General features: G+C 51.5%; 1 protein-coding gene across 1 annotated transcript in view; it reads right to left on the bottom strand.

Moving 5' to 3' along the window:
* LOC309864010 (mucin-16-like) overlaps window positions 1–13480 on the bottom strand; it is a 110380-nt gene that overhangs the window by 15475 nt on the left and 81425 nt on the right. Inside the window, exons 43-56 of the mRNA XM_082729326.1 lie at window positions 11288–11460; window positions 11120–11155; window positions 10557–10681; window positions 10295–10362; window positions 9544–9716; window positions 9402–9437; window positions 8843–8878; window positions 7166–7290; window positions 7003–7070; window positions 6378–6550; window positions 6048–6083; window positions 2931–3055; window positions 2783–2850; window positions 904–1076 (exon numbers count right to left, since the gene is read on the bottom strand). Coding sequence (XP_082585452.1) covers window positions 904–1076; window positions 2783–2850; window positions 2931–3055; window positions 6048–6083; window positions 6378–6550; window positions 7003–7070; window positions 7166–7290; window positions 8843–8878; window positions 9402–9437; window positions 9544–9716; window positions 10295–10362; window positions 10557–10681; window positions 11120–11155; window positions 11288–11460 — 1415 coding nt within the window. The remainder of the gene's footprint in view (window positions 1–903; window positions 1077–2782; window positions 2851–2930; window positions 3056–6047; window positions 6084–6377; window positions 6551–7002; window positions 7071–7165; window positions 7291–8842; window positions 8879–9401; window positions 9438–9543; window positions 9717–10294; window positions 10363–10556; window positions 10682–11119; window positions 11156–11287; window positions 11461–13480) is intronic.

Genomic DNA, 13480 nt, shown 5'->3' with positions numbered 1-13480 from the left:
AAGCACAAGGCCTGGCTTATAGCAGATTCTGGGGACTGCTGGCTGAGTGAGCAAAATGAAGCATATTTTACAGGAGGGAAATATCCTAAACTTGCCCCTGCAAGGGCCAAGGTGAAGAGAACAGATGTGAACTCACAACATCAAGACCCAGACTGACTAGTGGCATGGGTAGGTCGCTTTCCTTCTCTGTACATCTCCCTCTTTGCTCAAATGGGAGTCATAAAGGGCCAGGATGTCTCCATGTCCACCGGATGTGGCAATGGGGATAAGAAAGTATGATTTGCCAAATATCATTTCCAAGCTAGGGACAGAGAGGAGAGAAGCTGAATTATTCCAATAAACCCCACCACATTCCATGCTCTGCCTCTCAGAACCCCAGAGAGGGGTCACCTTCTTAAACACTGTCCCTTCCTGGCTTCTAGGAAGATGCCCAGCATGTCCCAACCTTGGACCCCACAGATGTCCAGAGTGCCTACCTCATTTCCTGGCATTAAGGCCCCACCCAGGAGAGAAGCCCATCCCTGGTCTAGGGTAAGAAGCTGGGAGGGAAGACAGATGTGGGATTTTCTTTTCCCATGCCTCCCCTGGAATGATCTTTCAGGAGTTAAAAGCATAGGGTCAAGCACAGTGTTGGATGCTAACTGCTGGGGCTCAGGCCTGGCTCCTTGTTCTCTAGCTGCACCCACTTGGGCAAATTACTTAACTTTTCAGAGCCTCCATGTCTTCATCTGCAGAACAGGTGTGATCAGGGACAGCCTCACAGAGTGAGTCTTGGAGGGTAGGGGTCATTATAGAGTTGAGATTCACACCTGAATTTGTCTCAAGGGTTCCCCTAGGTTTCCTGACCTGTGGGACAGGGGTATGGAAGCAGTTGCGGGGTGGGGGGTGCTGAGAACCGCTCACCATTGAGGTAGAGGCTGTCCTTGTCCAGAGAATAGGGACCCAGCCGGGTAATGCCGCGGGTCTGCCGGCTCAGCTCATGGAACACCTGCTTGGCAGGCAGACCCGGGCTGCTGGGGGGCTGCCGGTAGGTGCAGAGGATGTCCACTTTTGTTTTGGCGCCATTCTTCACAGACCTGAGGAAGGAGAGATTGATGTGTAGGGAGTGTGGCCCATGTGGTACCTCTTCACCTGTGGGCGCTGCACACCTCACGTCCTGTGTTCCAACCTTACTGAACCATTCAGTTTCTCCACCTGGCCACACTCTCTCACCCCAGGATCTTTGCACATGCAGTGCCTTCTGTCTGGAGGTCTCTCCCCGTCTCTCCTTACTCTCTAATAATTTCCTGGTCATCCTTCAGCTCTCAACTTAGACACCTCTTCGTTCTCCAAGATCCCTCCCAGGCAGAGTCAGGAGAGGATCCTTGTTGCCACAGGACACCATGCTTCCCCCATCACACCTCTGATAGCCCCCAGTGTGAACCTATATTATTTGTTCCTGTTCCCTCAAGACAGTGGCCTCCATGAAGTCAAGTAATGGGACAATTTAGCTCACCATTGTGCTGAACTCCCAGCACTTTGCCCATTGCCTGTTCCATGCTAAAACCAAAGTCCTTATGAATGGATGAACAAAATAGGATATATCCATACAATGGAATATATCCACATATCCATACAATGGAATATATCAGCTTTAAAAGTGAGGGAAATGCTCACACCAGCCACAATGTGGATGGACCTTGAGGACTTTATGTTTAGTGAAGTAAGACAGATACAAAAATGCAAATACCATATGATTTCACTTGTGTGAGATACCCAGAGTGGTCAGATTCATGGAGACGGAAAGTAGAATAGTAATGGCTAACATCTGGGAGTAGAGTGAAACAGGGAGCCATTGTTTAATGGGTACAGACTTTCAGTTTTTGCAAGTTTTGGAGACCAGTTGCACAATAATGTGAACACACTTAACACTACTGAACCGGACACTTAAAAATGATTCAGATGGTAAATTTTCTGTTGTGTGTCTTTTATCACAATTAAAAAATAATCCATTCCTGCCAATATTCTACATGGTGTGGACCTTGCTGCTGTCTGGAAACACACCTTCTTTCTCTCTGTCCCTCTGTCTCTGTTCCAGCCACACTGGCCTCCTTGCTGTTCATTGAATATGCTAAGCTCATTCCTACCTCAGGACCTTTGCCCATGCTGCTTCCTCCACATGGAACAGTTTTCACAGCCAGTTTTCAAGGCCAAATCCTTTTCCACCTGGGACACTGTTCAGAAATCACCTCCATGAACTATCCTGTGCCCTAGGTAAAGCTGCTTTCCCATCTTTCTGCATTTCTGCATCACCTTACTATATTTGAAACCATTTTAGATATTTTATTCTCTTGCTTAGATTCTTCTTCCTCCATTAGATGAGTGCAGGAACAGTGCCTGTGCTGTCACCCTGGTGCCCACCGCCTGCCTCAGGGGAGCTGTACCACTGATGACAGTGGACTGAGAACACAGCTGGAGAAATACTTTGTAAACCCCCACAGAACTCATACCAACCCAGAAAAGTGCAAGTAATGGCCTGATGAAGAGTTTCAGAAAGAGTAGGATGATGGGTGCATAGCATCGTGCCCATAACAGATGTCACCGAAATGTATGCTTGAAAATAGTGAAATGGCTAATTTTATGTCTATACGTATTTTGTTACAATTTTAACAATAATGTAACATGAAGATATGGATGCCAACAAGGACCCTCCAAGACAGTCTGCTACAATTGGCAGTGGCCCCCACAGTCAGAAATCCTGTCCTTCTGCAGGGGTTATGGTGGGTGGGAGGGGGGTTCTCACCTTAGTGAGGTGACTTTGCAGCCTGCATATCGGGCTCCTAGGCTGCTCCTCTGGAACAATGGGCCAAGCTGGAGAGGAAGGAGAGGGCCAGTGTGGTCAGAACCAGTGACAGCCCCGAGGAGTCGTCACGGGAAAGCTGGTCTCTTACCAGGTGCTGCATGAGGCTGTCTGTGATGTTGAACTTGAGGGAGCCGGGGTGGCCCATATCCGCTGAGTAGCGCAGGTTGTCGATGGTAAAGTTCAGCGTGAATGGCTCCTCACTGACCTCCCCAGCTGTGACAGGGGCAGAGAGGGCCAAGGCTTATGGGGACGTTGGGGCGCCCAACATCCACCCATGATGGGGCTTCCAAGGGCCTCTTGTCCTCCATCCATAAACCCGAGGGTCGCTTGTTAATGGGGACAGCTCCAGCAGCAAGCAAGGACAGGTGTAAGGATTTGGGGGCTGGAGATGGTATTCCCACCCAGGTGTAGGAGTGGAGGGGCTCTGTGGAAACACTAGCGGCTTTGTTCTTCCCAGAAAGGAAAGGCTCCAACTTACCATACTGATGTAGAACCGGGGAAAACCCCACACATTGTCCTCCATATGCTCTCTGCTCCCCCATCTCTAACTCTTTATCTCTCTGTGCCTCTGTCTCTCTTTTCTTCTCTGTTTCTCTCTTACACCCAGATATGCCAAACTTCTATGCATTGCATAAAAAAAAAAAAAAAATCCAACGAGAAGCTGTAACCAATCTCCCTGTACATTGATTTACTCATCTGTAAGATAATAATTCCTAATTCAAAAGCTGTAATGAGGTTTGAACAAGTCAAATTCTGTAAAGTGCCTAAGCACAGTGCTGGGCATAGGGTAAACACTATATAAATATTCATTATATAAAACAAATAAGCAAATACTTTCTGATCACTCACTACATATGGAGCTTTTTACCTGGGTAAGTAGCTGGGTGCTAGAATCATCCACACTAAACAGAGGAGGAACCACAGTACAGAAATGGTCCTCTGCCCAGGGTTACATGACTGGAGAGGGAGAGTCTGGGTCTGGACCAGGTTCTCCAAAGCCAGAGTCCTTGCTCATGACCTCCCCTGTGAAGACACATGCTCTTGCTGAGACACATGCAGCTGGCTCAGTGTTCAAAAGTTGGGGTGACCTGAGTAGACCCCCGGGGAAGTGTAATAAATGAACATATGATACAAGCGAGACCAGAGGCCCAGTGGCCTGGCTCTAGAATGGTTAAGCAGGACAAACCTTTGGAAGAAAAACTTACCTCTTCCCTCCCTCTCTTTTGTTTACTACTCCTTCCAAGCTCCCTTCTGTCTAACGTTCCTTCTTTCCTTCCATCTTTCTTTCTATTCATCCATGCATTCATTCTTTCTTCCTTCCATCTATTCATCTTTTCTTCTCTCTCCCTCCATCCCTTCTTCCTTTCTTCTATCATCTGTCTACCCAGCCTCCCATCCAACCACTCATCCTTCTATCCATCCATCCTCCATGTCTCCATCCACCAGCCCACCCTCCCATCCACCATCCATGTACCCATGACATCCATCCATCCATCCTTCCATCCACCCACCATCCTTGCACACATCATTCCTTCCCGCCTCACTCCTCATCTTCCTTCTTCTCCATTCACACTTCTTTCTATGCATCCTTCTGTCTGTCCTTCCTTCTATCCCCACCTTCTTCCATCTATCCACCTTTCCTTGCTTCCTTCCTCCACGCTTTCTTTTCTTCCATTCATCCATCCATCTTTCCTTTCTTTCATATCGATTCCTTCCATGTATTTAGACATTTTCTCTTCCTCCTTTCCCCCTCCATTCATCTTTTCTTCCTTCCATCTTCCTATCCATCTTCTGTCGCCCTCCCATTCATCACTTCTTCCTCCCTCCTTCCCATCCATCCATCCATCCATCCATCCATTCTTGTCTTTCCTCCATGCACATTGACTTGATCCTATAATGCTTCGGGAACTATTCCAAGGAGTGGATACTGAGCAACAAAACACAGTCAATCCAACTGACTTGAACTTATTTTTCCTCTTATCAGGTTGTCATTGCACCTGAGGAGCCCAGACCCCCAGTGACATTGGAAGGAGCAAGGGAGGATGCTGTGGTGTAACAGACCAGAGATGGACCCAAGAAGAGAGTTTGAGAGGGCTCCAAAAACACACCTCGAATGCAGGGGCAATTAATTCTTGAAAAAGCTGCAAGGTCCTCATCCCAGGGCTTGTTGGGGATGAACTTGAACATAAGAGGTGTGCACCAAAAATCAGCATATCTTTTTAAAGAAATTAACTGATGGAGAAGTGAGACTGTGAGTTTTTGGAGTCACAGGAACTCTTGGTTCTATTATGTATTTGCTGTATGGCTTGGCAGCCTCTCCCAGCCTGAGTTTACTCATCTGTAAAATGGAGCTGAGTCACATGGTTGTAGCGAGGAGAACTAAAGAATAAAGAGCATGTGTTTTTGGGTGAATTGTGTCTCCTGCCCTTCCTGTATACACACACACACACACACACACACACACATTCAAGAAGCTCTAATCCCTAGTACCTCGGTAGGTGACTGTATTTGGAGACAGGGCCTTTAGAGAAGTAACTGGGTTAAAATGAGGCTTTTGGGGTGGGCCCTAGTCCAGTCTGGCTGCTATCGGTATGAGAAAAGGAGATCAGGACACAGAGGGACACCGGAAATGTGCATGCAAAGGAATGACATGCCAAGAGGCAGCAAGTGGACGCCACCTGCTCGCCAAGGAGAGAGGTTTCAGAGCAACCAACCCTGTTGGCACCTTGAGCTGGACTTCTGGCCTCCAGCACTGTGAGAATATACGTGTCGGTCATCTGAGCCACCTGGACTGTGGTAGTTTGCTTTGGCAGCCAGAGCTGATCAAGACAGTACGTAACGTACGTAGCACGGTGCCCGGAAGGCACCAGGTTCAATACATGTTCACCAAAAACCCAACAAAGGGTGCAACCCTGATGTTGAGACACTCTCAGAACAATAGACAGAGAGGTGAGTGGAAGGATAAGAGAAGTGCCAGGGCAGGGTTTTAGAAGAATCCGAGGGATAACCACGCAAAGGTCAGAATGGCGGGAGGACGGGCCTGTGTGTGAGATGCTCTTGCCCTGGGCTGGGACTCTCCACCAGAACCCAGAGGGAGGAGTGGGGAGTGAGGGGCCCTCCCAGGTCTTTCCCTCACTGAAGACAGGAGGTAAAAGGAGAACAGAGTGGGGATGGGACCCAGGAAACCAGGGCCAGGAATACTCACTAGTGGTAGTCGGTATTATGGTTCCATAGGTGTAACCTGCAGAGAGAAAGCCAGAGGAGCTGAGCCAGAGTCAGGGTGAACATAAAGGATTAAGGGAAAGGTAGGATGTAGGGGTACTTTGTAGGAAAAGCAGAGGGGATGAGGCAGTGGAGGGATGTTTGGGGAGGAGGTATCCAGGCAAGGAGACTGTAGATGGCTAGCACCCATGGTTACGTCATTGGAATGAAGACTGAACCAAGACCAGAGAAGAAGGAGATATACCACAGCTCCTTTTAGAGAAACACAAAACTCTCCCAGGAGAGAGACCCTGCCTGGAACACAGTCCCTCACCGTTGACATAGAGGCTCTCCCTGTCCAGGGTGAAGGGCCCCAGCTGGGTGATGCCATAGGTCTCACGGCTCAGCTCCCAGTACAGCTGCTCCCTGTCCAGCCTGGGGTCTGCGGAATCAGAGCGGATGGTGCAGAGGATGTCCACTCCGGTGGCTGCTCCGCCCTTCTCAAGCCTGGGGAAGGAAGGACATGGGAATGTGGAGTACTGAGGAGGGCTCCTTCTAGATGTGGAAAGCAAGAGCGCTGAAGGCGGGAGGCTGAGAGGGGATGGAAAGAGCTGGCCCAGTTCCAGAGGGGCTCTCCAAAGGGTCTCTCCTCTGAGACAACCCCCTTGCAACTAAGAACAGAATACATTTTTAAGACAAGACACTTTAAGACTTTAACACTTGAGGACAAGAGATAGTGCTTCTTCCAAGAGGAAAGCTTTCCTCTAAAACAAATGATCATCTCTGGATTCCGTAAGGACAAACACGACACCTCATTTCTAACACCTGAACATTCCCACCATCTGGGCATGAAGAACACAAGAAGGTGTTACGGCGGGTGCTGAAGGCCAGCGATGCCCCACTGTCCGGTACATGAGGGCCCACTGGACCCAATGCATCCCTCTATCTGGGGGTCTCACCTGAGTGAGGCCAGTCTGCAGCCAGTGTAGAGGGGCCCGATAATGGTCTTACTGAACAAAAGCCGGAGCTGGTGGGGAAAGAAAGGGACATGAGCAGAAGGGCTGAAGGGCTACACGAGCAGGCATGTGGTGGGGCTGATGGTGGTCATCGGGGGGCTCTCACCCGGTGCTGGAGGATCCTCTCTGTGGAGTTGAACTTGGAAGAAGCTGGGTGCCCCATGTCTTGAGTATAGTGCAGGTTGGTGATGGTGAAGTTCAGGGTGAAGGACACCAGAGTGGGGCCAGTGGCTGCAGTGGGGGACGAAGAGAAAAATGTCCAGTTTGGACCATAGTAAGGACCAAGGGTGCCTGGAATTCTAACAGTGGAGCACCAGCAAGGGACCTAAGTATAGCCACAGACTGCATAAGCTGAAGGAGAGAATGTTACAGGAGTTTTAAGACATTGGGGACTTGCACTCATTCATTCAGCCAATGTGTATTGGGTATCTAACGTGTGAAGCCCTGGGCTCTGGGGGTCTAAGGGTGAATAGGGCACAGTCTCCTAATATTGTGGTCAGGAGCATGGCCAGACCATTATACTGCAGGGGAGCCAGGAAGGTTTTCAGTACCAAAGAGGCACCCAACCAAAGACTGAGGACAGCTTCCAGGAGGAAGCATCTTCTCAGGTGTGATTGAAAGCACAAGTAAGAGGTAGGTGAACAGGGGCTGAGCAAGTGGCAGAGTGCTCAAGCAAAAGAATCAGTCTGGGTATGAGCCTGACAGGAGACTGTGCAGTTGCCCTCAAGGGACTTGAATGTTTTCATTATGGCCTTGTGGAAGTATAGATATGAGCCCCAAAAGTGGGGCAGTGACTATACAACTCAGGGATTTGGACATGACTTGTAGATAAGGTGGAGTCATCCAAAGACTGTCAATAAGACAGGAATTACATAGACAGAAGTACATTGGGAGGGCCGTTGGCAGCTGCTGTGCAGTGGACTATAGGAGGGCAGAGTAGAGGCTACTGCACCAGTCCTAGCGAAAAATGCCAGTGGCCTGAATAAAGACCCAATGACACAGATTCAGTGAAAAGACTTGGCGGGATATTATGAAGGGAGAAGAGATGATTTGGTGATGGATAGATGGGAGGTGAGGGGGAAGGAGGGTGAAGGTGGGCACCTGTGTCCCTGCCTTTGGTGATAAGGAAAAGGAGCAAGTTTGGGAGAAGATGGTGATTTTAGAGTCAGAGACTGAGGGGTCAGGTGATGTCCAGGAGGTGGGTGGACCAAGGGTGAGGACCTGCTGTGTGGAGTGTGCTGGACTCAGGATTAGGATTCTGAGCAGCTAGACCTTGAGCTGTTATGTAGTCCCTGAAACCCACAGAAATGGATGAGTTTGCTCAGGGAAACTAAGTAAGCAATAATGAGGGAAGAAGAGATCTTGAATGGATGATTTTGTAGATATGATTTTGGTACCAGTAGGACCTTCCTACTTGCGAACTTGAGGGATAGGGCAGTGAGGACAGGGGGAAGGTTGCAGAGGTCACAGCAACAGAGGGAAAAGAACACAGGGGATGCAATCAAGGGAATGATGGCCATGGTGGCAGCTCACGTCACAAACCGTGTGCCTGGCCCTGTGCCCCATTCAGCCTGGAGTCAGGGCATCATCCTCGGGTGTGTTGTGCGGACAGGGCGGGGTGGGTCCTGTGACCTCCAGTTCAGCGCGCCCTTCCATTAACATCCTCTGGACTCCTTCCCACCCAGAAGGGGGTGATTAGGAGGGAAGGCCTTTCTGGTTGAGCAGTTCCTATCTTTAGGGAAAGGGTAGTGGTCCCAGGCACACAGCGGTCTGAAATACTCACTCTTGGGGGTGGTGGCTGAAGCTGGATGGGTGTAACCTGTGAAGAGAGGGAGTGACAGTGAGGAGGGGAAGGGAGAGGTCCTCAATGAAGAGGCAACTGGGCCGCTACATCATCACAGCTGAAATTATTTAAAAGGAAGATGATTATGCACTGGAAAGGGATTCAGGTCTGCTCCACTCCCATCTCCAGACAGACAAAGGACCTGCTTACAGAACTTGGATATGTGAACCCCCAGTGGAGATCTGAACTCATGCCGAATCCTGCTGCAGTAGAAGCCCTCTCGGCACAGGGGAGGCCCACAGCCCAACACGGACCCCACCAATGATGTGCACTCTGTCATCGTAGAAGCTGGCAGCAAGCCAGTACTTGGGGTGGGGACCTTGCCATCCTGCAGATGCCAGGGACCAGCCCCTATGTCTGGGGCTTTAATGGGTTCACCCGAGGCTGGGGGTGGAGCAGGGGTGCAGAGGGCAAGCAGCTGGCTCCTGGCTGCTTCTGTTCTAGGGTTGCAGAGGGAACCACAGGGTTGTAGAGACTTCGGAAGCCTCTGGACACTCACCGCTGGGGGTGGTGGCCTGGGTCTGGCGGGTATAACCTGCACAGGTAGAGGGAGAAAGAGTGAGGAGGGCGAATAATGAGCGAAACAATAGAGGGGAGGATGTGGGGACTGTTGAAAGGTGGACACAGGTGGCAATCCCTACCATTGATGTAGAGACTGTCCGGGTCCAGGGTGTAGGGACCCAGCCTGGTGACGCCGCGGGTCAGCTGGCTCAGCTCCTGGTACAGCCGCTCTCTGTCCAGCCCAGGGCCCACGGGGTCAGGGCGATGGGTGCAGATGGCATCCACTCCAGTGGCCGCCCCATCCTTCTCGGGCCTGGGGGGTGGGTGGGTAGGGGTAACAATAGATGGAGTTCCCAGGCAGGGCACCTGGCACCTCTGGGGCAGGACAGGAAGGGGCCAAGGCAAGTGAGAAGGCTGGCACCCACCTCTGGCCAGCCTGGGGCTGTGCACACAGTCAGTGGGTAGGAGGATTTTTATTAAATTGCAGGTCTGAAACCTGCAAGCTGGGGGACAGGAGAGCTCCTACTTGAGACAGGTGAAGAGCTGGAATTTGGGATTAAAGCAGGTGGAAAAGGCATGCTTGTCTTGAGAGGAATCCTGGGCTCAGAACTGAAAACCTAAAGGAAATGCCCTCTTTGGTCAAAGGGAGGCAGGAGGGAGTTTTCAAGGATGACTAGCCTAGAGCCATATCCTGCTGAGGGGCTCCCTAGAATGTGGGGACAGTTGGTGGGGTTGGGGGTGGTTGCAATCAAAGAGGCCTTGATCCTGGAGCCAGTGCTTCCTGAATTCCACCTCTTCTGAGAACATGGACAGAGAAGGAAGGAAGCAAAGGGAACTCTTGGGGTCCGGGAGCCCTTGAGGTGGTCCTGGCCTGGGATTGCAAGGACTCACCTGAGCAAGGTCAGCCTGCAGCCTGAGTAGAGGGGGCCCACACTGGTGTTCTTGAACAAGGGTCCAAGCTGTGGGTGAAAACAAGGGAAGTAAATAAGTGAATTGAGACCCAAGGGCTGGACGGGCATCGGTGGGTGGGGCAAGAGTGAGGTGGGAGGGGCTAGCTCCTAAGGTCTGGGCTGGAGAAGGGGTGGCCTCCCATCCGTAGGCAAGATGAGGCTAGGGGGCGGGGCTGGCAGGGGGAGGTGGGCGGGGCTCTCGCCTGATGCTGCAGGGACTTCTCTGTGCTGTTAAATTTCCGGGAGCCCGGAGGCTGCATGTCCTCCGTATAGTGGAGGTTGGTGACAGTGAAGTTGAGAGTGAATGGCACCAGAGGTCGTCCGGGGGCTGCAGCAGTGGAGGGAGAGGAGAGGAGTCAGGCCTGGGATGGGTATGGGGGCAGGGCCTGGGACCCGCAGCTATCTCATCGGAGACCATAGCAAGTGTTGAGGGTCCTTGGGGACCTAGTGCCAGAACCACCCGTGAGGACAACCTGAGACCGTCACACGCAGCAGGTGAAGGTGGGCAGGACAGGAGACAATCTGCTAACTTTCTTATTTATTCAAGCCTGCCTTCTGGGACTTTCTTCCATCCCTCGACCCCCATGTGGTGGCCATTTCTCTGTGTTCAGCCAGCAGCACAGAGGTGATGCACAGCTGAATCGTACTGCAGTGAACTCCCAGTCTGCATCCCCGGCCACTGCCCTCCCCGACAGCTGGAGGTGGTCTGCTGCTGCCTTCCCTCGTTGGGGGCGGGGGAGAGCCTGAAGACGACCCGTGTACTCACCACTGGGGGCAGTTACCGGTGTCTGGTGGGTGTAGCCTGCGGAGAGAGGACAGGAGAGAGGGGAGGTGCTGAGGTGCAAAAGGAAAAAGAAGAAGACGGGGGTGGGGGTGGGTGGAGGGCTGGACCTTGAGCTTGACAGCTCAGCAGAGTGCAGGGGCCGCTGCTCACCGCTGACACAGAGACTGTCCTCCTCCAGGGTGTAGTGGCCCAGCCTGGTGACGCCACGGGTCAGCCGGCTCAGCTCCCAGTACAGCCGCTCTCTGTCCAGCGCGAGGCCCGTGGGGTCGGGGCGGCGGAAGCAGACGGCGTTCACGCGGGTGGCTGCTCCAGCCTTCTGGGGCCTGGGGAGGGCAGGATAATTAAGATCCATCTGCAGAGCGTTCTTGAGGGGCACCATTCGGGGGGTACCCTGGGGAAAGCTAGGACATAGTGAGGTCCCTGTGGACGGGTCCTGGAGACGCGCCACCCACCGCTGAGGGAATCTGCTCCACAGGTTGCTCCCGCCTGCTGAACCCGGGCCTCCCTGCGCTTCACGATCCACTGTCATCACAGCACCGAGTCTCACTTAAAATGGGAATGTTCCCTTGTGAGGAATGTGCTGAAATCCTCTGGCTCCCTACTGCCTGTGGGGGAACCCGGGCTGTGCCCCTCACAACACCCACTTCCCCGCCCCCACCGCCGGCCGGACGCATCCCTCTGCCTCCCTCCTTGTGGGTGAGCGTTTCTGCTCTGCGTGTTCGCTACCCCGAGGCTCTCCACAGCTCTGGGCCAGGAGGACTGATTTGGGGAGAGGGAAGCCCTCTCCCCAAATCAGATCTCCTGGCCCAGAGCTGTGTCTCCCGGCCACAGCGTCCTCCCCTCTGGGTATGAGCTGCCACTTCAGTTCCTCCTAGACCCCCTACACTACCCATATCCCAACCCTTCCACAGTCTCTCTGGGCCTCAGTTTCTCACCTCAAAAATGGGTATAATCATGGCACCCAAGTGTGAGGTTTAAGGTTTAAGTCTGTTGATATTAGCGTAATGCTTACAATAGTATCTGGTGCATCCCTAAGGGCTAGGGGAGTGTCTGTCACTATTTTATAAATAAAATAGTATAGCATTATACTATTGTATAATTATACATTTACATATAATTACATAATTCACATATAATTAATGTGTACAAATGTGTTTGCACATGTTTCCATATAATTAATATAAGGCACTCTTCTTAATGGCAGAGTCTATGCTCTTGACCTCCATGGAGATTTTGGAGCTCAGCACAAAGCTTGGACACAGTAGGCGCTCAAGCAATGTTTGTGGATGGAAAGGAAATTTGTGGAAATTCGAGGCAAGGGGGGTGAAGAGACCACTTCTACCGTGGGTGCATCAGCAACCTGGGCAAGGTCCCAAGAAAGAGGACTTCATTCCATCCCTCTCTATTCTAGCACCACAGGAAGGGAATCCTTTCTCCGAATTCTATTTTTGGAGGCATGGAAATGTCCTAGGGAGATGCCCAATGAGGCTAAACCCTCCAGGGGACCTCGGAATGGAGAAGCCCATGCATGCTGAGAAGCCCTATCACTCGGTAAAGGGGGGCCGAGTAGCACGTCTCTGCACTGAAGGGAGCAGGGATTTGAAGGCTGGGGTGATGGGGGAGGGGAGAGATCCTACGGTTCTTCCCAGACAAAAGAAGCAAAGCAAGCTTAGTGGGAAAAGGCATAGACTCTAGAGAGACTGGGCTTGAATCCTGGCTTTACCATTTGGCAGCCATCCGCTCTGGGAAAGTTCCTTAACCTGTTTGTGCCTTGACTACTCTGCAAAATAGGGATAATAGTAGTGATGGTAAGTGAGTCTAGGGAGATGATGGACAGGATGCATTTCACCCAGTGACTCTAACCTGGGGTGCTCTGCATCTCAGGAGACATTTGGCAATGCCTGGTGATAGATTTTGTTGTCAGAACTTTGGGGGCTGGGATGCTACAGGAATCGATCTAGTGGCCAAGATGTAGCTGAATATTATATTGTGCAGGGAACGACCACCTATGACAGTAACTATCTGGCCCAGAATGTCAATAATGACCATACAACAAGAACCCTGATGTCTGGCACATGCTAAGTCCTTGCTGTGTGTTCACCTTCAGAAATATTTACATGCGGTGTGGAGTTGGAGGTACACTAGACTGGGGATTGCATCCTTTGTGGAGGTTCAGGGATGCAATCTTTATGAAGGGCTTTGATACATACTTTCCAGTTGCTATGTCCTGTCATTTTGTTCTTATGAAATACTGCATGGGAGATCTGAGGCTCAGGACAATGGGAAAGTCCAGAGCAGGGTCGGGGGCCCATAACCCAAAGGACAGTGGCTATGCCAGGCTGG

The sequence above is a fragment of the Mustela nivalis genome, assembly GCF_964662115.1.
Source record: "Mustela nivalis genome assembly, chromosome: 1".
Lineage (NCBI taxonomy): Eukaryota > Metazoa > Chordata > Mammalia > Carnivora > Mustelidae > Mustela > Mustela nivalis.
The sequence above is the reverse complement of the archived record's forward strand: the minus strand, read 5'-3'. Positions and strand labels throughout refer to the sequence as shown.